Below are 26879 nucleotides of genomic sequence, written 5' to 3'. Positions count from 1 at the left end.
GGCTCGCCTAGTAGCGATAGAGACTAGTTTCGCGATGGGGCCGAGGATCGATGGGGGTTCTTCTGGAAATACTCTTTCAAACGGGCGATATTTCCACACCTACACCTTCACTCAAAAATACGTAAACACTGATCTTGATGAAATTTTTGAAGTACAATTTATTTCATTATTGTCAAACGATAGATAGTTGTTAAATCTTATCACAAGCATATATAGGGTGTTCACGGTAACACTAGCCAGCATTTTTCTTGTAAATAGTAAATATGTATGAGAAACAAAATGAAAGAAGAAAGAGTACAAGCAATGTAACGGGGTGTCTGTAAATTTTTTATCTGCATTACTTTTTTAGAAATGAAAATGACCTTCAATTTTATAAATGGAATTCTACGTATATCATATAGCGTGTATGAAAACGAATTTATTCGTATACGACATAATGACCTTCTAGGTCACACTAGGTCAGAAATGGAAGAAATATTTTGAAAATTTCATCAGTGCGTTGCAATTGATGTGGACAATTTTTATTTTGCATAAAGATCAGCAGCCGAATTAGTACATTGCGATCATTTACGAGACTATTTCCGAGGAATTTCTGTATCATTCATAACTTCCTAGAAGCAAAAGAAAGCTTATGTTTACTATATACCTGTAAGAATAGAACTTGATTTCAGTTTAAATGAATAACCTCAACACGAGTCTGACTGGATATTACAGTGCAAGGGGTTGAACCACTAGTGTCCACGTACTTTTGAGCGGAGTGTAGATCAATCCCGTGATACCTACGATTGGCGCACGGTTTTACGCACATATTCGCGTGCGCATACACACACCGGTTCAATCGCGAAGCGCCTCTTCCGCGCTTCTCCGCGCTTTTCATTGGGGATGGGGGATGGGGGATGAGGATGGTAGATCGTGGGTAGGGGTAGGGGGTTGTCGAGCGAAAGGGGTTGCTGCCGGGGGTTGCACGGCAGGAGAGAGGTGCACCGTCGTATTTCACAGTCATTACCGTAACGTGTTACCGAGCGCGCTCGTTGCGCCACGCAATAAATCGTCGGTTACCGTTACCATGGACGGCGCACGACGAGGATACGGGGTGTTCGAGGGGCGAAGCTCGGCTGTTATTGTGGCGCCCCAAACCCCCCCCCCCCCAGCGTTTCGTATCAACCCCCAAGCTATCAGCGTGACACGGTCTGTTCATAACAATCGTAACCTCTTTTTCCTCTCTTTCTCCCGTTCGAGCACCGAACCCGATTCCATCGCGCGTCTGAGTGTCGCGTCTCATCGCGACGGTTCTCGACGCTCTCGAAAGATTTCCCGCCGAAAATCTTCGTCAAACGACTCACGACAAAAATTGCCATCCGGAAATCTCGTTTCGACGCTGTGCCGATTTCCCCTTTTCGTGTTACTAGCGATCACTTCATTTTATCTTATATTTTATCACCAGACTGCGGATATTTAGGCAAAATAAACATTTTATACCCCGATTGTGACAAACACGAATTAAATACGAATTTGTTTCCGTTTGTAACATATTATCTACCGGCGATTATTTAATAACTTATTTATTTAATATAAGGATGTTTTAATAGATCCTTCAGTAGCAATAGCAATTTTAATTGTGAACGAACAACTACCCCTAGTGACGTGATCTGATACTTTCGCTCGACATTGATATAGAAGTGATCATTTTTTAAGGTTGCTTTTGGTACAACATAATTATTGAAAATTGTATTAATACGCTTTCGGTAGATACAGTGTTAATAAGTTAAAAATAATATGGTAGAGTATTTGTAAATTCTACTAATCTTTTTACTATTTCTATAAGATCCGCAGTCTGTTTAATTTACTTAGAACACTAGGTACTACGTACTACTAAAAATAGGAGAGGTGTTAATTATCATCGTGAGGAACATACGAGAGTGGAGAACTTCGTATTGACGACTTCGATTAGCTATTACGTGATCGTGTATCACGTAAACGTAAACCAAATCCGTTTTACCAGTTCGTCAACGGTCACACCTTCGTAAGCCAGTTTCTCAAGAGCTACCCGCCACTGTATTATACACAAAACGCCCAGAAACTGATGTACATACTTTCTCGTGGCAGAATAAGGACACAAAAGCCACAGATAATTTTACGGAAAAACTTTCGGCTCCGCGCTCCGAGAATTCCAAGTATCCGGAGTTTACACGTAACCGTTCCGAAGAATTTCGCAGCGTTTTCTTTCCTTTTTTTCTTTTTTTAGTCGAGTTTACTAGGAACCTTGTCTTCGTACATCGTGTCTTTGATGATTCCTGCTGTTCGGAATCGAAAGAATCATTTTGCGATGCGGACGTGCTCGGTACAAATACGCTCGGGATTGCGTGTACACGCGAGGCAGGTCGGAAAGCGGCCGCGGAAATGAAGCACAGGTGTGGGAAAATTCAGAAAGAGAATAATAGCTCGAATCCTATTCAAAATAGCAGATAATTTTTTTCCGAATTTTATCAACACTGAGGCTGAATAAAATATCCTTATTTCATCCAATGGATAAAATAAAATGAAATAAAAAATTGTCTTAATAGTTTGTAGGAGATTGTCAACTGGCAGTTGTTTAGTTGGTTTTAATAAAATGTGATCCACAGATTGAGGATCCTAATAGCAACAGCAATTTCAATTATGACCCCAAAAAACATCTCCATAACATAATGTAATAACTACACTAGAAGTATAAAGCAGTAAAAGATTAGAAAAATTTAAGAATATTGTAATGTTGTTTTCACAATGCAACAAAATCATTAAGGAGATGAAATCAATTTTTATCTTACTCCTGCTTGCGCCACAATTAATGCTGAACATTTTAATTTTGCATAAGAATCCGCTGTCTAATGATAACTTATATGGAAATGATATTGCACTAATTCAATTTTTTAAATATTTCTCGATATAGTGCAATCTCTTAGACTCCTATTGAAAAGCTCTCGACAGGTGAAACATTAAAAATGTCGTGAAAGTAGCAAGATATTCATAAGAAACAGTGTTATGTATTAAATATTAGTAAGAAACCGTGTTTCGCAAAATGATTTCACTGAATAGCCTCATTCGACTGAAATGACGTTTAAAATTTATTTTTTAAATACATTTTAAATTATTTAAAATGTGGGCTATTTATTCGGAATAGTATTTGTCGCACACCTGCGCGGAACGCTTTCGGGTCACCGTGTACATATACGCGTTTATACGGTAATTAATGGACCCGTGTGGATGCGTGTGTATGTGTGTGTGGGTGTGTGTGTGTGCGTGACTGACTTGGCGGAATGCGGCTGTTGAAGGAAAATGGACTGTACGATTTCGTTTCTTCGGTACGAAACGTACATTCTGACTGTTGATTTACACACGATGAATATTTATACCATTATTATGCGGGATATACGACTCCGGCATATTCGTATTTTCTTCCGGGATCTTATGGGGGACGTTCAAGACTGGTATAAACTATTATAATTTTCTCGGCGACAACGAAAGACAAAAGATATTTGTTATTTCAGTAGATTTCGAAATCATTTTTTCTGAATAAGATATAAACCGATAATAATCTACATAAACAAACAGTTATGCAACGAGTACGGTCAATAAGAATTCGAAACAGTTCGGAACCTGGTCTCTCGCACCCATATTCATGCATGTACACGTGACAATATACATAATTACATATATATATACATATATATATATTATATATATGAAGAATATATGTATACATGATTAATATAAATAAGAGAAAGAAGATATATACATACAAATATAAATATATATATATATAAATATAAATATACGTTATAAATATAAATATACAAAAAAGGGATCTATGTAAATTAATGTTGTTCATATTTGTTGAGATACGGATCGTACAGAAACCGTCGGTTCGAACACTCTTCATTTCTACGACGTCCGATCGATCACCGATTGATCAACGTTCTTAATTATTGCCTAGCATTACACCTCGGATCGTCCTCTTTGATTTTTTCCACGGGGAACACGATCGTTAATAGTCAGTCTCTTTCCCCGATTTTTGCGTTAGTACGCTCGTCGTTGTTTTACCATTTTTTGTTTTTTATTCCACGCGCATATACATCTTACATATATACATACATGCATCGTATATATCGTAACGGTGTTTCAAGTCTCGAACAATCATTGTTGTTGCAAACAAACGCGATATTGTGACGCCTCTAATTACAAAGAACGATTTGACTGACAAAGCTAGCTTTTGTTCGGCCTCGGCCACGTTTTCAAACACGTTCGCCAATCGGTCGAAACGATCGCATTGTCCGCTCGTGTAGCTTTTTCGCCGTTTCAATCAGTATCTTTTGCAAGGATTGTACAATCTCAATCGATGGGGAGCGCGGCAAATCGATGCGCGAGGCTGGCGATTTATATACACATACATATACATGTATACAATATAAATGTATACATATATATATATATATATTTTGCTTTACACGAATCCTGTACATACGTCCGACTAAGCCGACAATTGCTCGGACAGTGGAGCCGATGATGCTTGACGAGCCTCGAAAATGTGATTTTCGGAAACGCCGTGCACGCGCGCATCGACGCGCCGCGTCTTTCGATCGAAAACCAGCGTTGAGGAGATTTAGGTTAACCAGGTGCAACAATTTTCTCACCTGGAGACGCTCCGGAACAATCATCCTCAACGCTGAGCAACAACGAATCACCGAATCCCCCTAATTGCTCTGTTACCTGGGACTTGTTCCCGGTTCAGACGATGACCGATCGAAACAAATATCAATCAAAACTTGTTCTCACGTGGATCTCTTGACCGGAAGTTACGAAAAATGTTCACAGACGCATGGCTGGCAAACTCTGTGGTCCTACGTCAAGCAAAGCGTCGTCTGCCTCTACCCCCATTCCATTAGGTACTGTTCCGAAATGCGAAACGACGCGCGCACGCAACACCCATATCAGCACACGTAAAGACAGACATAGAGACATACACACACATGCGAGAAAAGGAAACACGTTCTTGTGTGAAACACGCCCACAAAACACTTGACACACACATGTATACACAGACTGAAAGAAAACGTGCGCGAGCACAGGCTCACCGCACAGACACACCGAGTATAGCTGCGACGCAAAGGGAGAATGATTAGACGCAAAAGCGCAGCGCATCCTCTCCGCGAAGAGATAACGGGGGAGAAAACGAATGCGTTTCTCGCAAGCTCGAACAGAGAGGAACGAAAGGAAGGTCCCTGCGAGGAATAGAGGCGGATAACACACACGTGAACGCCGGACCGGAGAAAAGAATATCAAAGAAAGGGGAAAGAGAGAGGGCGACGAAAACGCTTTTGTCGATGTTGTAAAACCTGTTCTCTTTTTTCCTACGGTGCCCTCAATTTCATCGACTTCTTCTTCTTCTTCTTCTTCTCTCTAGCCAGTAGAATTAGCTAGACACAACGTGTGCCTCCTAGCACCGTTGCGACGAGAGGAAACAGAAAAGAAAAGAGCATTGAGAGATGAACGCACGTCCGAATCTAGGATGCCCAATGGCGAAGCTGCTCGTGGTTGCCGTGATCTATGAATCATCTCACAGAGGCCTCTATTCTCGATACTCCCATTAACTCCGAAATTATCTGAGAGTCTATCCAATTCTACAATGAAGTTTAGCCTTTTTTGTATTCAGAGATTAATTTTCAAAATTTGGAAGAATTGGCTTCTGAATTAATTATTGTAACGCCAACGACGACAGCCTCGTTGGCCAGCCAAAGTAAAAGATGAAAGCGAGAATCAAAGAGATCATAGTCGAGATCAATCTTGCCCTTTCGTTATTGTGCATGCGTATGTGTGGGGGTGGGAAAGCCAACGAAGACACTTGTCTTGAAGACTTGTAGCAAGCAACAGTGTAGGTGATCAGCTGAATTCGGAGTAGCGAAGGAGTCCAGTTTTTTTCCGGGAGAGCAATCGACGCAATGAACATTTATGATCCCACCCCCCGTTCCTTTCTTTCTCTCTGTCTCTTCTAACCCCGACTCCCTAACACTCCTGTATCTCCTGTCCAATCCTCCTGAACCCCCTCCCCTATTTCTCTGTCGCCCGTACACACCTTCCGTGATCCAATCAGTCTGGAAAAGAGTTTGACGTGTTTTTCTCAAGTAGACGTTTGATCTTCGTAGTGGTTGAGATGTAGTCACGTTCTATGTAATCTCTAAGCTAAACACTTTAATCGAAAAACACTTAGCGTAGGTCATATAGATATAAACGATATAGGCGTTTCCGGGTGGTCGAGGTGGAGGCATCCTACCGGTGTCCGGTTTGTGATCATGCGGCTTAAGGAATTGTAGAAATCGCTCCTATAACTCGGCGAGCTGTTGTTCGAACTTCGAAATTCTTTGCTTTTTAAAGAATAGCTATTGTGCAAATTTATTTCATGCAAATGTCAAAATTAAATATAGTTTCATTTATTAATGATTGAATTGAATGTTCTATGGAAACTGTATCCGACCCTCCAAGTGACATGAGTTGAGGAAATCGTGAAAGAAATTATTGATGTCTTCTTGTTCAATTTTTACGGAATTCATTGGCAAAGTAAAGAAGTTATCTTACTTTTCAGTAATGTTTTCTAACAAAGAAAGCTATTATTATAATTGGCCAATGTAGTAAAAAAGCCAATTTATTAGAATTAATTTCCATTTGTCAATTTGATAAAAATGAAGATTAAATTTGTTGATCGAGTTATTTCATTTTGAAAGTATTGTACATTTAAGAAAGTGAAACCATAATGCTGGTATGTCAATTTCAGATAAATTTATGCTACCTCACATGTTTCTGAGGCTGTATAAATTAATTTCCACTTCTCAATTTGATAAAAATGAATATCACGTACGTTCATTGAGTTATTGCCTCCTTCAGGTCTATCTTAAAAGTATGTTCAAGCAAAAGAAGCTATTATTTCATGTTTCTGAGGCTCCGGAAATTGACTTCCAATTGCCAGTCTGATGAAAATGGATGTTATATATGTCCATTGGGTTGATGCATTTTTTGGTTTGATTTAAAAAATGCGTTAAAGTAAAAGAAGTTATTACTGTAGTTTCTGAGGCTGTAGAAATTGATTTTCACTTATCAATCTTGTAAAAATGAACATTAAGAATGTTAGATAATGATCAACAGTTTCGACTATTGGAGACACATTTCACAACAATCACAGACGCAATATCGGCTTGCATCGTAGTTGACGATTGTATAAATAGGAGGTTAGAGAGAATGAGAACGGGAATCGCGTGAGCAAACACGTTCGACAATCGGCAAAGTTCAATCGGAATTTTCGCAAGAGTGCAAATGGGAATCGGCAGGGCGCTGACACCGCGATACCGCTATCTCTTATCCAGAGCAAATTACATATTGCTAAACGTAGAAGTAAGGCATCCGATAAGTTAGGCGAGAGTAAAAAAGATAAAAAAGAAAGATGAAAACGTAAGAAAGAGAGTACCGACCCTCGTAGAAGAGATTACTGCACCGAAACAAACTGCCCGAGAAGAGAAAAATAAGAAATCAAACCGAGAAAAGGAAACTGAGAAAAAAGAAAAACGGAAAAGAAAAATCAGCGAAAAACAGTTCAACGAGGAAATTGTGCTTTTTGTATCGTTCCCCGCTTACCTTCCACGCCTGTTCAATGTCCTCGATCTCCAACCCTCCGCCGCCTTCCTGTCGAACATTGAAAATGGAAAAGCAAGGACGACACCCACAAAAGGATGACATACACACAGACACCTCGAGAAAAATCTTCGCGGTTTTGCTTGCGATCCGCGTGTGACAAAAAATAAAAGAAGAACGATCACTTTTTCAACTCGGACTTTCTTTTTCGACGTATATGTATAACGTACATACATACATACATAGTATTCCCTTCAATCTTGTTCACTAACGTTTAAACACACAAGCGATCTTGTTATCTTTTGTACCTCGGTGTTATTGTTCGGCCCTCCGTTTGTTTACGTAACACGGGAACGCACCGACATCGGATGTAACATGCGAGAGGAATAGTCGAATTTCAAAGGCCCGACCGCGTGAGCGTACTGGTAATTATGCAATTAAAACAGTTTAATATTGCGCGTTATTCCAAACAGCCTCGGGGGAAACGATTCCACGAACAATTACAATCGGCCCGGGATCCTAAACGGAATCAACAGCGCGCGAGAAACGGGTCGACTATGTCTCGCGACGATCTAACGTGATGCGAGAGGTGCTCGACGAAATTATGATGATCTATCAATGATTTTGTGGCCGGAGATTCGATGAAAATGATCACAGAGTACTCTCTTGCGAGGAAGCTGCCTCAAAGAGTCCGATTTTTCGAAAAATTCGCACATGAAACTAGCACCTTCATATTTTGCTTCTTAATCTACATAGGATAATACGCATTTTTTATTCACATTTGAAATCAACAAATTATATTTTTTATTTTTATAATGTATTGTTTAAGAGAAATATTCACACAAAGAAATTTAATGTTTTTAAATGTACGTGCTTAAAGTGGCCCCTAGACGATCAATATTATCCATATATTGTCAATATATGGCACAATATATTGCACAATAATATTGCTGGCTCACCCACACGAGACAATATTATTGCCCAATAAGTTAGTGCACAACTGATGACGCTGCAGTTAACATGTGGAATAAAAGGAAAGCAAGTTGTGTGGCCATTAGTTATAGCTTTAAAGAAGAAGGAGAAAAAGAAGCGCAGGTGGATGAAGGAATGGTTTAAAAAAGAGATGAGTACACTTATGAAAATTTGTTAAGTGATCTGAAGATAGAACTGACAATGTGCCAATATTGCGCAATATTACCCACAGACGAAGCAATATTTCCAAGATTGTACAATAAAAATCAAACTCTTTTTGATTGACTCAATATATTGTGCAATCTTTCAGTTTGACTTACAGAGGACCAATATTATTGTACAAAATCAATTATTGTGCAATATATTGACGATAATATTGATCGTCTAGTGGCCCCTTAAGAAAAAATTGGAAACACTCAACGCTGACTAAAATATGATTTCCTTTGTGAACGCCTTCAGTGAATGAAAAGTGCAGAAAAATTGCATTGAATATCAATGAATGTGGATTTTGCAATTTTTTATGAACCCTGTAAGCTGTAAATGCACAATGTCTCTATCGTTGTTTTCCATCCGAAATTTTAACAAGATTTTATCAGAAAAATGGAACTCTTTGGACGATGCCTTCGTCAGCCTTGCTTTCTCGATCATCCTGATCAAAATCCTGAAATCCACCACGTCCCATACCAATGTACCGTAGCACGCTGTGAACCGACTTAGATTCTGTTCTGTTCACGGAGTTGATAAACGAAACGGACGAGGCAAATCTAGGAAACGCGAATACATTAAGATCAATTGCGTACACCTACAAAAAGCAAAGTTAAGAGAAAAAACGAAGTGAAGCTTCCGATTCTCGATACGATTAAAAAGCAGCTAAGATTAACGAGGAGATATAAATCAGGTTAAACGCTCATTTGCACGAATTCTAATTTTCTCGATGGAAACAAGCGCAGAGATCGAAGGAGTGCGTTCGAAAGAATATTGTGAGAACGTGTGAGAAAGGTAGAACAAACGAGAGCGATTGTGTGTGTGAGAGAGAGAGAGAAAAAGAACGAAAGAGAGAGAGAAAAAGGGAGAGTGAGAGAGTGAGAGAGACATTTGAGTCACTGGTGTAATAAGCTAATGCCAAAGAGAAAGACACATCTGTCCTGAGCTTATACATATGTTAAACGACACGATGCTTAAACAATATTATTGATACTTTTATGCGTGGCTATAGTTCGCTCGCGTTAACGTCACCGTCTTCTACGAAAACAAGAAAACAGTATATACTGTTCGATCACTATGCGAGTATTGTCCCCCTATTCCTTAAGTCATTGGTTATTCCGTCGGTCGACGCTTTCGTACGATTATCGATTTGCTTGTGAAGCAAAAAAGAGAAAGGAAAAAATTATGAAAATTGGTCCTCGGTTAACGTTATCGAGCTATGGTCCGATTGTTGCTATTCGTAAGATTGTTGTTATATCGCTGTGATCGTGCGTGGGTTTCTATAATACGTTGCCCGATCCGGGATCCGATCGATCCCACCGATAATCGATCGACTATTCTCACGCTCACCGAAAATCATTTTCTCCGTCGATGAACCGGAGCAGATTAATTAAATTCTTTTAATTAATCCTTGTAAGAATACTTGAAGTCGCGCGTCCTCGTTGTGATTCTCGTCGATTCGTCGCACACCGGCTCGGGACAATTGGGGAAAACGTTCGAAACATTATACCGTCCATGATGTTGAAATATTTATGCGTAATCGCCGCCGAATGATGGAACACATATTGGATTTCGCGGACCGGTTCTGCCGTTCGATCCTGGCCTTTCTGTTGATACACCGAGTCGCCTTGCTGATTTCGAGGACGCGAGATCATTCGACACGATTTCACACCGTTTACTTTACTATCGCGATCGTCTCCGACGAGCAACAATGTTTATCCTTTTGATATACGTGTCGAACAACTGGGGGTCAATCTCAACGATCGACTCGAAACCAGCTGAAAATGATGGGGCGTAGGCAGAGAGTAACATTTCTAGGGGATTTTTAGACTGTCAATATTTATGTGAGATAAAAATAATCCAAGAACATCGTAAAGAAGATGAAACTGTATAATATTAACTCTAAACCTACCACTGTCGATCAAACGATTGATTTCAGATATTATATTTTACAATTACTAAACCTATAAAGGTACTTCCATGTGAAATTATTCAATAAACTTTTTTTGTTTCATTGCAAATATAAATGTGTTCTACTTTTAAGAATTTAATTGTGAGTTTCGGTGCTAACAAACTAAAATCATGGGAAAGTGTACAATAATGACAATCGTATCATTTACTGGACGTATAAGTCTGTGATTCGTAAATAAATGTGGAGAAAGAAAAATTGTGAAACATCTGAATAAATTCAATCTTGCAATTGTCAGAAGCCAATACGTACTATGTACTTTCTTTTAGTGTTCGGTTTTAGTATTCACAGATAAAAACGGGGCAGAAATACTTTTAAATTCTTCCAATATCTCTACAGTTTGGTATTTTTACTCTTTGGCGTATAAGTAGAAATATCGAGCATTGGTCAGACACGCCACCAATTTGAGATTCTGTTATCTAATAAAAAAGAAGACAATCTCTACCATTTAAAAAAAATGTTATTCTCTGTTTTTGATGCATTTTCTACTTGCAGAATTAGTTGTTTCCATATTTTACCATCAGTTGTGCGACACGCGGTATTTTAAAGCTTGTTACGAATTTTCGACAATTGTTGTTATTATTGCTATTGTTATCGTTGGTTCTACGGTTTTGTTTTTCGGAGGCCTATTTCGAATGATTCAGAATAAGATTTTTCCGTGGAAATCGCTTCAAGTTTTCTTACTCGCGCATCCCGACGCCATTCGACTCAGCGGGTGAGAGTACATGTATCATTATACGTACACTTTATGATATCTTTCTCGATGTAAATCTCAATCAAAAAGACGCTTCTTCTTCGAGATCCCCTATATCGCTCTATCGACGATGCGCCTTGGTGAACAAAATAAGCAAAAAAAAGAAAAAGAACACGAGGTTTGTAAACGTTCGGGGGTTATAACTGTGTATCTCCGTATGAGACCATCTGACCAGGATTCGGGCAATATATTAAAAAACACCGACGATAATACGAGAAGAAAAGACAAATTAATAAGAGGACATCCGCAGTCACGACAGTTTTGTAAATGTTTCAATCGGTACTTCGGTGAGGAGAGAGAAAACAAAACAAAATACCGAACAAATCGCGGATTAAAAAAAAAGAGAGAGATTAGGAGGATACAGATACGATAAACGTAACATCAAATGTCCATTCAGAGGATCACTCTGGAGCAAAACGAGAGAAACAAGTTTATTTACACATGCGTACATATTAACGACACAATGTAATGATTCGCTGATGCTCTATTATAATAATAATTAAGGATTATAAATAATGAATGTCTGTAATAAATAAAAATTACCACGCAAACGAACCAGAGGGAATTGAGAGGGGAACATACATCCATTGCGTGTCTCGTACTGACAGAAACTAAAAGATAAACATTTGAACAATGTTCATTAAAGACAGAGAAATCGAAGACATGAAAATAAAATCATAGTATCCCTAATTTTTCTTTCAGTACAGGATCAGGCACTTCAATTCGAGATATACTATGAGCTAGGTACCACCTAACGCGATCAGTATGCTTCTTCCGGTAACAAATTAAATTGGTTTACCATTCCACTGTTTTGGTACTCGGCTGGTATACTTTGCTACCAAGTTCTCCAGGACGTAATTACGTCCACGGTATCGAAGAGGGGAAAAAATACACACACACGCGTACACACGTGCGCGAGGAACATACACGAAAACGTATACACATCAACATTAACCACATTATCGCACACTGGTGGGTACGAGTGCAGTTCTATTATTACGTTTACACAACGAGGAAAAGTTGAAAGCAGCCGAGCAACTTTCGACTTGAATTTTCTAGAATATACTCGAAACTTTCGATGCTGGATTAAGCGCGCTGCGACCGTCGTCGATGAAATATCAAACGTCGCACTGCATCTCTTCAATTAGAATTCACGGTTTACATCCCGTCGCGTTGTAAAATTCAATCCTCGATTCGAATCGAGTTGAATCGGAAATGCAAATACGCTACGTTCTCCAGCATACTTTCTATTAAAGATATAACGAGTTCATTGCGCGGAATTATCGAAGCGAACGATGTCGCTGATGAGTACCGGAACAGTCGATCGACAAGTGACGTTTTATTGTGTCGAACGTACTGGATAAACAGGAAAATCATTGCATAAAACGTTGCCAAATATTTTTGACAATGTTTGTACGTTGTTTCAAGAACTGAAATGTTCACTATGTGTAGGTCACATTGGACGGAGAATGCACTTGTAGAGACCGCCGAGTATAATTCTCTAAGTTTTCAATTGGCTAATCACACATCCCACCTGCTATCCCCTCTATCGACTGCGTTGGGCCACGCCTATTAAAGACAGTATACGTTATTTCAAATTGTAGACTTACGAGGAAACTAGAGTGATTTATTGAGAATATAAATTACAGCTGCATATATATTATTAATGTTATAGATCATTGCTATTTATTGGCAGGAGAGGGAAAGTTCTTTTGATTAGAGTATATAAAACAATAGAAAATTAGTGGAAAAACCTTCTATCAACAATGTTAAAAATATTACCAGAAAATGCTCCTAACGCAGTGAATAAATTATTTAAGGTATCAGACTCTTGGAACTATATATATAGACTAGTTCATTGTTTTTATCTATTATTATGAGTTAAAAAATATAGAAAATGAATTAATGTACTAAACTCATCAATTGTTTCTAACAATATCTCAAACAGCACAACATTTCAAAAGGATGGTAACACGTTTATATTCGACACAAATCAAATTTGAGTTACTAATTTTGCCAATAATTTCCTAAGGCTGAAGGATCACTAAACAAGAGTGCTTCGCACCAAGTTGAATTGGCTTAGATAAATCACAGAAAATAAAAGAATGCGTTTAAACCACTTGTGGATCGAGTCACGCGTTCGGAAGTCTTGATCCAGCATCCAAGGCGCATTCACGTATCACCGTTGCGTCCCCCTGACCCAAATAGATGTAAAACTCGTCTAATCGCTGTGTCCGGGGTAGAACTGTGCATAATATAAGATCGGTGATGTCTGTTGTTGGGTAGGAGCGGTCGTGTACCGCGCACTGGGGCCAAGGGTGGGCCGAGTGTCCGTGAGCCCCAGCGGGGGTTGCACCGGTAAGCTTCAACCCCAAAGTGCCAGGTTGTTCCACCAAGTTCTCGTGTTCTCGCTCGTGTTGACGGTAACCGTAATCCGTAGTACGTAGCACGTACCCAAATTCCACGTATACACACTCGCACACACCGACTCAACCAAAACCACCACTCGCAAAACTCACAGAATCTCCCCCCCCCCCCTCGCTACTCTCTCTGTCACTCTCTCGCGAAGAGAGGCCACGCGCGCCGTGTTCTTTCCCACTTTAATTCGTCATTACCATTCGGTAAAGCTCGGTCGACGACAGTCTTTAATACCGAAAATTCCTCTGACACGCGAACGCGCCGGGGCTAATTAAAGTTTCCATAACGGAATCGGAAATAGAATTGCCTCACGAGTCGCCTCGAGTGCCGCATTACCGTTCCCGATCGATACCGTATAATTATTAAAGTACAATGGGAGCCGGCTGATCGGCGAAATACGCGCGTAATTAGCCGCCGCGAGGCCATAATCCTGTTATTTTTCATTTGTATGAAAATGACGCAACTTCCCGACGTTTAAAGTCCGACCGAATGTTCGCGCGTTATCCTGCAAATTGCCCTCACTAAATTCGCTATTTCGAACGTTCTTGATAAAAACTCGAGTTTCACGATTATTGAGATTTTCAGATCGCGAGACATCACACGATGAGGTTCATTTCGCCCGATCATTGCGCATGAGTACTGTATTGCAGATCGTATTGGTCGCTTGGTAATCTACAGAAATTCGCGGAAAAAAATCAATCAGCCCCCGATCGCACACTTATACATTCTCACTCAAACCCTATCACACACTTCACACGTTACTTGTTCTTAATTAATTGGATACGAGTCCTTGTTGCCAACTAGTTGTCTTAGGTACCCATAGTTTCGAGCATTTGTTGCCGATAGTATTTATATATATTGAATTGGTAGGATTTTTGGTATACATATCATGTTCTATATATTACATATATATTATATTATCTATTATAAATATTACGAATTTATGGAATGCTTAGGAGACAGAACGCCGTATATTAGTTGTGCATCCGTTTGTTCGTTGTTTCGCCTGTAACCATTTCGTCAACGAGGCCGACGATATGCGACGTCACGAGAGGTATCCCGGTTTTGCGTGACGAGGATTCGGCCGAATATTCATGAAACAAACAGGGGAAAGATGGGAGGGGTGGGGACAACGGCGAAGGGGAGAGGGGGGGACAGAGTTACAACAGTATGCATTGGCCGCAAAATTGCGCGTTATTGGAATAAATTGTTCTCCCCCATTGATGTTCGGGGACTCAATTTTATTTGTTATTCTAGTCGTTCGCCGTTACCCGCGCAGACGCGCGCGCGCGCGCGTGTTGTACTCGCACTTTTCGTTATACGCGGGATTGATCGTGACAGAGACGGAATTTAATCCACCGCACGGTTACGGAGCGCCGATAAAAGTGACGAATAATAATTCACTTGGATCACAGTAAATAGATTTTCATTCGTATAATATGAATCCCGCGAGCCCTGAATTTCTCACTTGATATCAATTCCCGACCGATATCGTTCGCGTTCGCGGCCCGTTAATTGCCTAGGCCGGTATATTTTCACGTGAAATCGTACTTCCCGTCGATTTTCATTAAAGTGCAAATCCAACGGCACATTTCGGGCCACGGGAATACGTGTAACTGTCCGAGGCCATGGTGTGGAAGCTGGTTCTGCATGAAAAAACAAGTTCGAGTCACGGGGTGATATTTTTTTAAGCTGCCTCTCTGAGAAAATGAAGATGTAGGCTGATAAACGTGTTCATTTCGAATGACGTTCGTAACGGGACTATTAGCAGACTCGGGAATTTTCATACGAATCAAAGAAAATTGTTGTCTTTACATTATTGTTCTTCGCCTATTCAGCGTTGTTTTAATTCGTAGAGTAATTTTTATATTCATATGCATTTGTAATATACTACAGAAGTTTTATTACCTTGTGAATTCGTCTACATGTATTTTTCTATCTGTGCGATTTTATTCAATAATTCATAGAAATTGGAATCAAATATAAACTGATGAGCTTCTCTAAATAATTTTATTCAATCAATGAAATAAAATATATAAATCCATAAATTTATTAATTGTAAACACTAACTCGTACATATAGGACGAAACGGGGCTTTAACGGTGCCGTAAAAATTTGACAAGTACATAAATTGGCGAATTAATGGTCCTATCGAATCAAAGTGTAAAACAACTGTATTTAAAACGGGAGTCTCTCTTGTCAACTACGTTTGAAGAACACGTCAGGCTTAAAAATCTTGATACTCTCTTGTCGACTGACTTTCTTCCAAAGAACAGCTTCCATTCCGATTAAACAAGCCCCAGTAAAGCTGTCCCCACTCTAAATTTCCGCGCGTACTTACTACATGAAAGTTTCATTCGCGAAGCCATCGAACGTGATTTATGCGCAAAAACCCGAATGCCTCGGTTTTCCGCGGCGTCCATTATTCGAATAAGATTTCACGAGCGGTATCCCCAGCAGATCCGCGACAGAAATGAATTACAAGCCGAGGGAATCGCTCCGTAAGATCTTTGGTTCTTTGCGAATCAAACGCGGAAGCGCGAGAACGTTTCATCAGCGCGATAGAATGGGGAAGCATGAGACAGGGGGATAGAAAGTGTTCACAGAAAGAGATATACACCGAATTGCTCCACTTTTATTCGCGATACGAATTACTCCGATGGAACACGATCGATTTCTCGGATAACAACGAGCAGAAATATCGCCGCGTATTTTCGTCGTTCTTGCCCTGAGGAATATTAATAGCGGCTCGATTAGGCGGGTATGTAATCGATGTCGATCGGGAATATTCTTCCGGATAGGATCCCGACAACGTACCCGTGTTCCCGGCGAAGAAAAAACACATATTTTACGCTCCGCGGCCGGACGGGTGGAATTTAATTCGCTGAAAAGTTCGTCGACTGTTTTTCATCGGCCCGGATTTGTTCAAACAATAACACCGGAGCTCCCATCGCAACCGTGTCGGCGATTAAAGGTAAAAATATAATAGAATTCTGAATCTGTTACGCGGGCTGCTGACACCGGAGAAATAAAAACATCGACGCGTTTAATCACCGGCGATTGGGGAATTTCAACGATTCCCGCGAGGTGTGCTGAGCCGATCGGCACGGGGTAAAACCGAGGGGCGGGATCAACCGGGGGATGAAAAAAATATAAACAGCGGAGGGATCATTGGATGAACTGGATTCGACGGTTAATCGCCGACAAAGTCAAAGTAATCCGCAAACGGTGAACGCGACCGAGATTTTCATTAGTCTGAACTCTAATCAGTGTTCCTGAAAAGGATACACGATTTCGAGGGGTAAGTATCGAAGAAGCTATGTACTCGAGAACAAGATTAAAGTCTTACATTTGTTGTACGACGCGTTTGATCACGTTTGGCGTTGTATGAACTTGTTTGACCAGGTTTGACCGAGTGGAATCGTGGCTGAGACTATCTTCTGACGATTATCAATTTTTTTCTTAATCGATTCAACAAACAATGTTGTCTGTCAATATATTTAATCTACCGGAAGAATTATGCACTGTTTCCTTTTTGATTAACTTTGTAAAAGGATGGACTGTAATACCTTTTACCTTTGTGATGATGGTTAAGATACAAGATGAACGCAGACATTCATTTCTTCTCGTAACAATTTCGATAGAAACTGTTAAGAATAGAAATTTCATGAGAAAAATATCTAAATTTTATGCGCGAAATAATAAAGAATTTTTCTCAGTTTCTACAATGTATGTCGAGAGCCACTCTGCTTGAGAATCAATAATTTTAACCTTGAATGGTATTGACAAAGGATTATTTTTGAACGAATTCGTAGTGGAATTAGAATTCGACAAGGCAAGTCGGAGAACTCGTCGTACGATAAATCATAACGTGTGCGCTCCCCTTTAGGGACGAGCTGCCTCGAACGATTTCACCCGCGCGTCGAAACTTTGAATTACTTTTCGTCGACTCTTTTCAATCTTTTCCAGTTTTCCCGTACAACCCTCCGCGTTGCCCGTAATGCATTTCTGTTTCTCGAAACGACTTCTGTTTACTCGGATTGATACAAGATTCCTGAAACTTTCTGGCGGAGGCTGACTTTCCTTTCCGCGGACCGCCGCGTGCCAGAATTAAACGTGTCCTTTATATATTTCCATTGGAGGTATTCCTTCAATTGAACTTTCTATATTAACTTTATTATCGTGCACTCGGCTTGTTCTTTCGACGGCCTCCGTTTATAGTGAATGCGTTTTCTGAGGAATTAAACGAACAGTTAACCACAATAATATTTGGACACTTTTAAAACGACGATAACTTTTTTAATATCATATCATACGACTTGGATTTTTTTGAGAAGTTAGAATAATTAATTTACTACATAAATTTAAAAAAATAGTTTTTCTAGATCTGTGTCAATTATACATATTCTGAAAATTTCATCAAAATCAGTAGATGCGAAAAAAGGCTGCAGGCATTGAAAGATGTAAAAATTTTTCACTATCTTCAAACGTTTGTAGCTTATTGCAACGTTGACCGATTTTGATAAAATATCCAGGATGTGAATAATTGACACAGATCTAGAAAATGTATTTTTTTAATTTTCAGTACGGGCCCCCCTAAAAAAGTTGTAGACAACAACTTCTAGTATTTTCCCTATAATTTGGACCTACTGCAATTTTTTTCACGTCTTGTAGTAAATTAATTGTTACAACTTCTCAATAAAGTTATCGTCCTTTTAAAAGTGTCAGACTATGACTGTGGTTCACTGTAAATGAAAACAGTATTTTCAAACGTTAGTCGATTGTAACTGGGCTTCAAATCCTTATGCAAGATAAATCAATGGAGAGAAATAAAAGCCAAATAGACAGTTCATTGTTTTACCGGCGTATACATATATTGCATTTTGTATATCCTTTTATGTCTTCCTATCATTTAAAATTATTCTTTTGTCCTTTATACCAATTTATACAATTTATATTGATTTATACGATTCGTTGTACAATTAATGTGTTCTAATGAATTCGTGCAACTTCTGAAGGAAATACACTTAGCGCGACCATTCACATGAAAATCAATTTATTTGATTGTTGGATTCATTAAAACGTTGGTTCATTAGAAAACATAACCACTAAAGAAAATTGTTAGTTGTCGTTTAAATAGCAATTGGTCCATTTTTGTAATTGTATTAATATACTGTCAGCTTCTTCGATGCAACCCACTCTTGCTCAAACAACGAAAAAGATTAAACACGCTATGAAGATAAAAACCTTGACTTCTAATCGTCTAGTTTCACTCACAGTTAAGAATGTCAACTACCATCGCGGCACACTGCCAGGAGCAGCTACAAGTGCCGCGGACGCTTTCGAAAACGACGTACTATCACTCTATAGCTTTAGATTGTTACCAGACTCGTGTTGATACGTTTATGTCCGAGAGCTGTGTTTTCTAAATAACAAACGTAGAGCGTAAAGAGTGTTCCACTAAAACCGTAATTCTATCCTCTATATTGTTCTATCATTATCTACGTGTCGTAATCTTCTCCATAGTGCCTAGACTAGCTGACAAGTAATGGTAACGAGAGATCTTTTTTAACTTAATATGTATAAATCTATACATATATACATATTATATATATATACACATACATATTATCCCGTATCAAGTACTGATGTTGGATGACTGCCTAGCTCATAGTAAATAGATTACTTCCAAGACTTCCAGTTTCTCTTAATCGTATCAGTAAACAAGCCTACAAACCGCTACATTAGTTTTCACTAGAACGTTAGCCTGACGTCTTTAGACTCGTTAACACACGGAAACAACGCGGCCGGATAACATACGTATGTAGCATGGGGAAGAGGAACAGCTCCTTTCATGGGAGTCCTATCGCGATAAGGACGAACTTTCGCGAACAGAATCATCGACGGGAAGGAGATTTCAAACGATCCGAAACGCGAGCGTGACTGTGTTCGAGTATCTCGTTCGTTTTCGAACAATTGCATGCACTCGGGGCTCGATGTTTGTAGTTCTAGTGAAAACTGAGGTCCTTACCGTGTTGCGAAAATAATGTTTCGCCAGTCTGCTATCGGGACCCATAGCCAGAACACACGTCGATGAAGATCTATAGTCCGGTTTCATTTCGCGAATTGTCCGCTCGCCTCTATGACTATACATCACGCGGAACCGCCACAAGCGTGTGCAAGTTTAATCCTTTTCTCTCGGAATCGTTCGCGATCGCGTTTCGATCCCACCGCTATAACCAAAACCCACCTCCAAGCCACACGTCCAATCCCAAAACCCCCATAACAACCAGCCCGTAACTCTTTCGTGTCTCGTTCGCGTATACGTCGGCTATGGGTCAGTTTTTTTTCGAACCGCGTGAAAGAAAGAGAGAGAAAGAGAGAGAAAGAGAGAAGTAAATAGATCGATTTCGGGTCGAGAGTAAAACGCTAAAGAGAGCAGGGGACAGACGTCTGGGACAGGATCGTTGCCGAGACCGATGACGAAGACTACCTTCAAGAAGCAGTCATCTAGGGGCGAGTAATCTACCATCTACCTAAACCTACTGTCTCTTAGAAACGTCGTCGTATTATCAAGTGGTTTTTTATTACTATACAGTTATTTATAGTTATTCTGACCTAGTGTGGCGGCCACGGCGGGACGAGCTTGATCGGTAACACATTGAAATGTGTATTGCTCTCTAGTTGGACACGTAGTGTCGCAGAATTGGACGAAACACTTGTCTCAACAAAAATGTCGAATACTACTTTCGTCTTTCTTATCCGACGAGACGAAGATCAGGTTTTTCTTCAGAATTGTCTTTAGTGGATACTCATCTCTCTTCAATGAAGAAAATTATCGTCTTGTCCAAGTAAAAATAAATATACTTCAACCGCACCACCTCGTAGAAAAAAAGCGAGTGTTTTGTTGAATCGTCTCGTATAAATTCGAAATGAAAATTCTTCCATAAATTTCAGGCTACCTCAGGAAATAACGTGATAAAATAATAGAGACATTATTCTGAAATTCTTGTAATGTCTTATCGGTTTTAAATTTTATCTACGACTTCTTTGTGGCACAAGTGCATGAAATCTAATCGTGTCCAACTCTGTTAATTAACATCGCGAAATGTCGAATCAGATCGTGCCGTGGTGGCGCAAGAAACGTAGTCATTTAGACAGATCGAGCTGAACGGATTATCAATAGTCTCTGGTTAGAAGCAGTCAGTAGTATAAAGAAGATTCGTTGTCAACTTGACTTTTGTAACTTACACGTTTACAGTAATTAATATAGTTATGTGTTAAGGTTGCCAATGCAGTCAAAGTAATTTGATTTATTTCAGGAATGAGAGTACATCATTGGATATGCATTTTGTGACTCGATTGGCAATCTTGGCGGTTTAGGCTACTAGTGAGAATTTCGCCATGGAATAGAACACGTCGACCGACCGTAAACAGTATCTTTGTCTATTGGAAGACAATTTTTTTCAGTGTCGTCTCAGTTTGATTAAATGGTTATAGACACAGTAGTACGATATGCTGGCGAAACTGGGGCCCCTCTACAGCCTCGGGCTCGCCGATCCATACATTATCATAGTTCATAGACCAATTTGATAGAACAGTAGATTAGTTGCGTAGATAGTATGAGAGTGGTATATACCTTTACTTTTGTGTGTCGTGTGTATATCCGCAGAGTTTAACTATCCGTATCTTTTTAATACGTATATTGTTACCACGTTTTATATGTACATTATCCTGTTTTGATCATTGTACTTGATGAACCCGTTGTATTCTACGAATAGTAATTCTTTTGATATATATATATTATTATTGTCTATATCTACATACATATATATATGGTATATACTATATAGTATATATATATGCTAGCTATACCGTAACACCTGTTACTTCGACCAGTTGTTACGGTTTAAAACATCGTTGGAGTTTTACTTGGCCACTAGTGTTTATTAGAACGCTAATTAGTAAATAGCCGAGTGAGAGATTTGGCGCGTACGTAGTTTAGACGTTTCTACGTTGACCATCGAATTACATATATTTTCACTATATAATATCTTGTGCTTACATCATACAGGGAGTCTAAAAAATGGCGCCCAACCTTGAAAGGGTCGGTTGCTAAGGTCATTTGAAGTGACATTTTCCTTTGTAAAAATGTCCGCCTCGGCTTTGTTAAGGAGTAATTAACGGAAAGCACGGGCCAATCAGGGCGCGGCCACGAGGCGCGATGGCGGAGAGAGCCCGGCACGGTGGTAGGTTCCACTAACTAAGCGTAGCGTTGATGTCGCGCCGCGGTGAAGCAATTGCTCTGAGTTGCTCTGAACAAGAGAAGAGCAGAAACTGATTTAATTGAAACTTACTTATTCAGCCTTAAATGCACTTGCTGCTTCGAAATGTTGCTACTGGGCCATTCGGAGATGAATTGTACAGCTGACTACAGGTATACGCCAGTGCAGAAAGCCAGGGACCTACAGGAACCTAAGCTCTTCAGAAAAATCTTGCGTAAAATCAGTGTCGTTCGAACCGCGGTAGAGAGAACATATGTATCTGAAGACCTGTCAATTCGAAGCCTGCGTTTGTTATTTATCACCAGCTGTGCAGTTCGTTCATCTGCACATCCTTTGTACATCCCTGAAATCAGCTATGCAATTCGTCTTAGAATGACCCAGTAACACACATCTTAAAGCAGCAAGTGCATTTACGGCTGAATAAGTGAGTTCTAATTAAATCAATTTCTGCTCCTTCTCTTGTTCGCTGCTTCACCACAGCGCGACGTCAACACTACGCTGAGTGGAACCTGCCGCTGAACCGCATCCTCTGATTTCTTCCCCGTGGAAATTTTTGCAAATGAAAATGTCACTTTAAATGACCTCAGGAACCTCCCCTTTAAAGGTTGGACGACATTTTTGGGACACCCTGTATATGTGCATACCTTCGAGATTTTACGATTATTCTTGTTATCATTATTATCGACATTGAATTACGTATCTGTAGTTTAGGATGTGCAATTAACCACGTTTTGGAAATTGTCTGTCGTTTGTCGACGCTTTGCGTCCTCGTCGATGCACTGGGACGCGCTCGACTAACAAACCCGGTCTGACAATTAACATTAACAACGTGATCGTGGTCGTTTATCGAACACGTGACTCGTCCAGTGTGTTGCTTTCGTCGGGGCTTGGAGTTTTTTTCCACAGGTGCTTTCGAAACAGTCGAGGGGGCTTCAGTGCACTAATGCCTCGATACATGTGTAAAAGATTTGTTTAATCATTTTGTCAACGAAATGTTGATCAATATATTTGCGACATTTGTCCGATTAAAATGACCCAAAGCACAACGTGATTCGAAGCATAGTTACTTGTTTAATACACGATTCCATAGATTCTCGATTATCCGAACCAAGTACATACGTGTTCCACATTTAAATAGTTCGATCTAAAGCGATCTACATAGTGCATGATTCATCGTATACATCAGTAAAATTTGAATCCTACATTGTAGTTAGGTAACTGTTCCATCATTAAGAACAGTGCATCCCGTTGATTAGTTTGGATAGTGGAGGTTCTATTAAATCGTGGATTAAACAAGTAAACATGAATCAAATTGCGTCGTGTTTGGTATCGTTTCAATCAGAAAAATGCCACGAAGATTGGTAAAAACTTCGTACAATAATGATTGAAAACACTAATGATTTTTCACTGGATTAATATTGTCATTCACTGGCTATTCTTTTCTATGTTCGAAGCTAAAGCTCAGATATTAAAGAACAGCATCTGTACACGATGAGAGTGACATTTCAGCTTGAGAATTTCGCACGTATCGAGGCATTAGTGTGATTCTAACCGCGACACGCAGAAATTTCGCATTAATCGTCCTCCGATGCGCTCGCCCGTCGGAATTAATCTCTCGCCGCGCGCGAAGCTTTCATTAACCGATACCCCAAAGCAATACTTTCCTCTTATCGCTTCGTCAGCTATCTGTATCCCATCCCGCATGCTACTGGGTCTCCCGTCTACCCGTGTGTATCGCATAACTAATATTTCAGGAACACGTATTTTACGAATACCTCTCCGATACCCAATCCACCGCGAACCAAAACGGTTCGGTGCACAAGCAAACATTATGCGCTCGCGTAATACGTACGTAGATCTGCTCTCTTAGAACCGCACCTGTATTTTATTGCCTGCACGAGGGAACCTGCAGATATGGATCAAGCGAACACTCTTATTTTTCCACGGACTCAGCATTATCCTCGTACCTCTGTCCTCGATGCATTCCTCCCACGCAATCAACTCTTTTATTGTGTTTGGTGCTCACTGTGACCGATTACGGAGCTCCTACTCGCAATTATTCAACGGTTCGTGGAAAACATAATTCAAAGATACAGATCTCCTAGTCAATTTGCCATGGCAACGATTCCAACCTTTGCCTTTCCACGATATTTTCACTATTTTTACATGAAGCAGCAACGTCAAAGTTACCCACTCGCAGTTATTCAATGCTTTGTGGAAAACATAATTCACACATACAGATTTCCTATTCGGACTTTCCGTTGTATGGATTTTAACCCTTTACACAATTTTGTTCGCATTTTTTATATAATTCAATATTTTCGAATCTGATCTTATCTTTAACCAGAATTATCTACAATTAACCAAAATTCAATTTTTCTTTATGCTGTGAATAAATAATCACCTTCTGGAACAACGCCCAATCATTACTTCGTTTCTGTATGATTGGTCTTGTATGATATTCATGACCATTACGAAAATCTGTTGATGATTTGGCTATCTTCAAACTCTAGAAACTACACAACAAATGAAGTGTACTACTAAATATTTCTAACAATCGCTAACAGTCTCGTGCAATAAATTTTGCAACACTCATTAGAGTCAGCACAATGCACACACGGCATCTCTGCAGGATTAACATGTACCTACAGAATAATATTTGCAACTTCGAAGTGCCATGTTCAATTAACAATAAAAATTCGTGCAATAGAGGATTAAATAAAACTTCGCGCAGCCAACGCAGCAATAAACCGAATGGCAATACATCGAAGCTTATGTTCCCATTTAGCAAATTGAAAACCAGTCGAGCTTTTTTGCGTTAATTTCACCACGTAGAAGCCGCGGCAATTGGATAAAAACGTCGGCCACAGTCCCAAGTATTTTGATTTATCCGTGCCGGGCGCCCGTTTTTTTTTTGGATTCGCAAGCGTCAGCATCACGCCGCCAACAAGAAGAATTAATTGCGACCGGCAACAGAACGACATTGGCCGGCGAACTGTGCTACCCGGTTGAAATCATTCACCTGTCCGACTGTCACAGTCTTCTGGCCCCGCCGATATTTCATATCCCGCGAGTGCATCTCGACGAGCAACCCTTTTATCCAGATTCTCGATCGTATCTACGTCAGCTGGAGATACACTCGAAATAGATGAACTCTTGGCCTAGATCTTTATGCGTCCGCCGTTTCGATGGAAGAAACGAACGAGCCTCGCCTTCGAGAATCTTCACTTCGAATCCGCATTACACTGTACCCTCTGTAAATTTTCTTCGATGGATCTTCTCTTGATCGAACGCTGGAACTCAACTTGTCCTTCTATTATTTTACATCGGAAGCATTTCGAATTTCCCTTTTGGGTAATCCGGAAAATTAACCCTCGTGCAATCGAGGATCCATCTTTCTTTTGTTCCACTAGCTTAAAATTCTTCAATTGTATTATTGTATCAAGAAGTTTCCAGAGATCTCAGAATTTAATACCTTTATATAAAATACTTAAACATTTTATTCCTGAGCGTTAATTTTGTTGTTGTACGTACTAGTTTGGAAGTCTTTCATCATTTAAGAATTCAATTGCAGAATTTAATACCTTTATTTAAAGTGAATTATTTATCTAAAGCGAGTTATTTCTAGAGAGCGTCAATTTTACATTATTGTACGAGGAAGTTTGCAAGTCATTATTCAGTAATGCAGTTGCAGTATTCAGTGCTTCTACTTAAAATACTTGGAGTTTATTTCTGAATTATTGTATGAAGAAGTTTGTAACGAAGTCTTTCGTCGTGTAATAATTTTTTAATCGAGTTTTATTCAAAAGTGTGTATTTGAAGAATCTATTTTTTGAATGACAATAATGTCAGTTGCTCTTGTTTCGTACTATGAAGTGTATTTGTAACACTATTACTGTTCAAATTAAACAAATTAAAATCAAGTTCATCATACTTGAACTGCAGATCTTCATTGAAAACAAATATTTTTTTTAAAAATTGCAAGAAACAGGAGCTAAGTACTTAAAAATCTTTAAAAAATTTCAAAGAATACTTTGCCATCTTAAAATCTTTTTAATGTTCGTACTCTTTCAGATGTCATCTACTCATTTATCTCGTAAATGCATAAAATCCACAGTCTATTCACAGCATTTCTGGTTTCCTTGCATTTATACGAATTCACGTGAGCTTGTCTTGCATTCAGAACATTTCACTCAGATTTTATCCAATCTCATGAACGAAAAATAACCGTGTAAAGAACATGGAATATTTATTTCAGAGTACTTTTTTATTTTTTTTTTTTTCATTCATGAACTGACATAATCAATTCTGTTAGGTATTAGGCTATTTCATGAACGAAAAACAACAATATAGGGTATGGAGTGTATTCCATGACAGAAAATATTAACTAAAAATTTTCTTACGTGGATTCGTAAAGAGTCACGAGCACGGGGGTTAACCATAGCGCAGTTTCCCACCGAAAAACCCTTTTATCAAAAAAGTACGACAGGCTCCTGCCAGCGTATCGATGTCCATGCTCGTGGATCCCGAATCTCGCCAACCATTTCCGACACACGTGGCCCCCTTCTTTTCACGAAAAACGTCCGATAAATGTCTGCGGGCAAAGATTTCCAGTTCATTC

At 39.5% G+C, this 26879-nt stretch overlaps 1 protein-coding gene across 7 annotated transcripts in view; it reads left to right on the top strand.

Annotated features, from left to right (window-relative positions):
- Rbp6 (RNA-binding protein 6) overlaps window positions 1-26879 on the top strand; it is a 1047152-nt gene that overhangs the window by 997787 nt on the left and 22486 nt on the right. The window contains exon 12 of one of the 7 annotated variants that reach the window (XM_076447551.1): window positions 13842-13913. The exons of 5 other annotated variants lie outside the window; for them this stretch is intronic. In XM_076447551.1, coding sequence (XP_076303666.1) covers window positions 13842-13913 — 72 coding nt within the window. Of the gene's footprint in view, window positions 1-13841; window positions 13995-26879 lie in introns of all 7 variants that reach the window. One more of the 7 variants, XM_076447556.1, reaches the window with a different exon arrangement.

Source organism: Lasioglossum baleicum, chromosome 3 (genome assembly GCF_051020765.1).
Source record: "Lasioglossum baleicum chromosome 3, iyLasBale1, whole genome shotgun sequence".
NCBI lineage: Eukaryota > Metazoa > Arthropoda > Insecta > Hymenoptera > Halictidae > Lasioglossum > Lasioglossum baleicum.
This window is presented reverse-complemented; position numbering and strand designations above follow the sequence as displayed.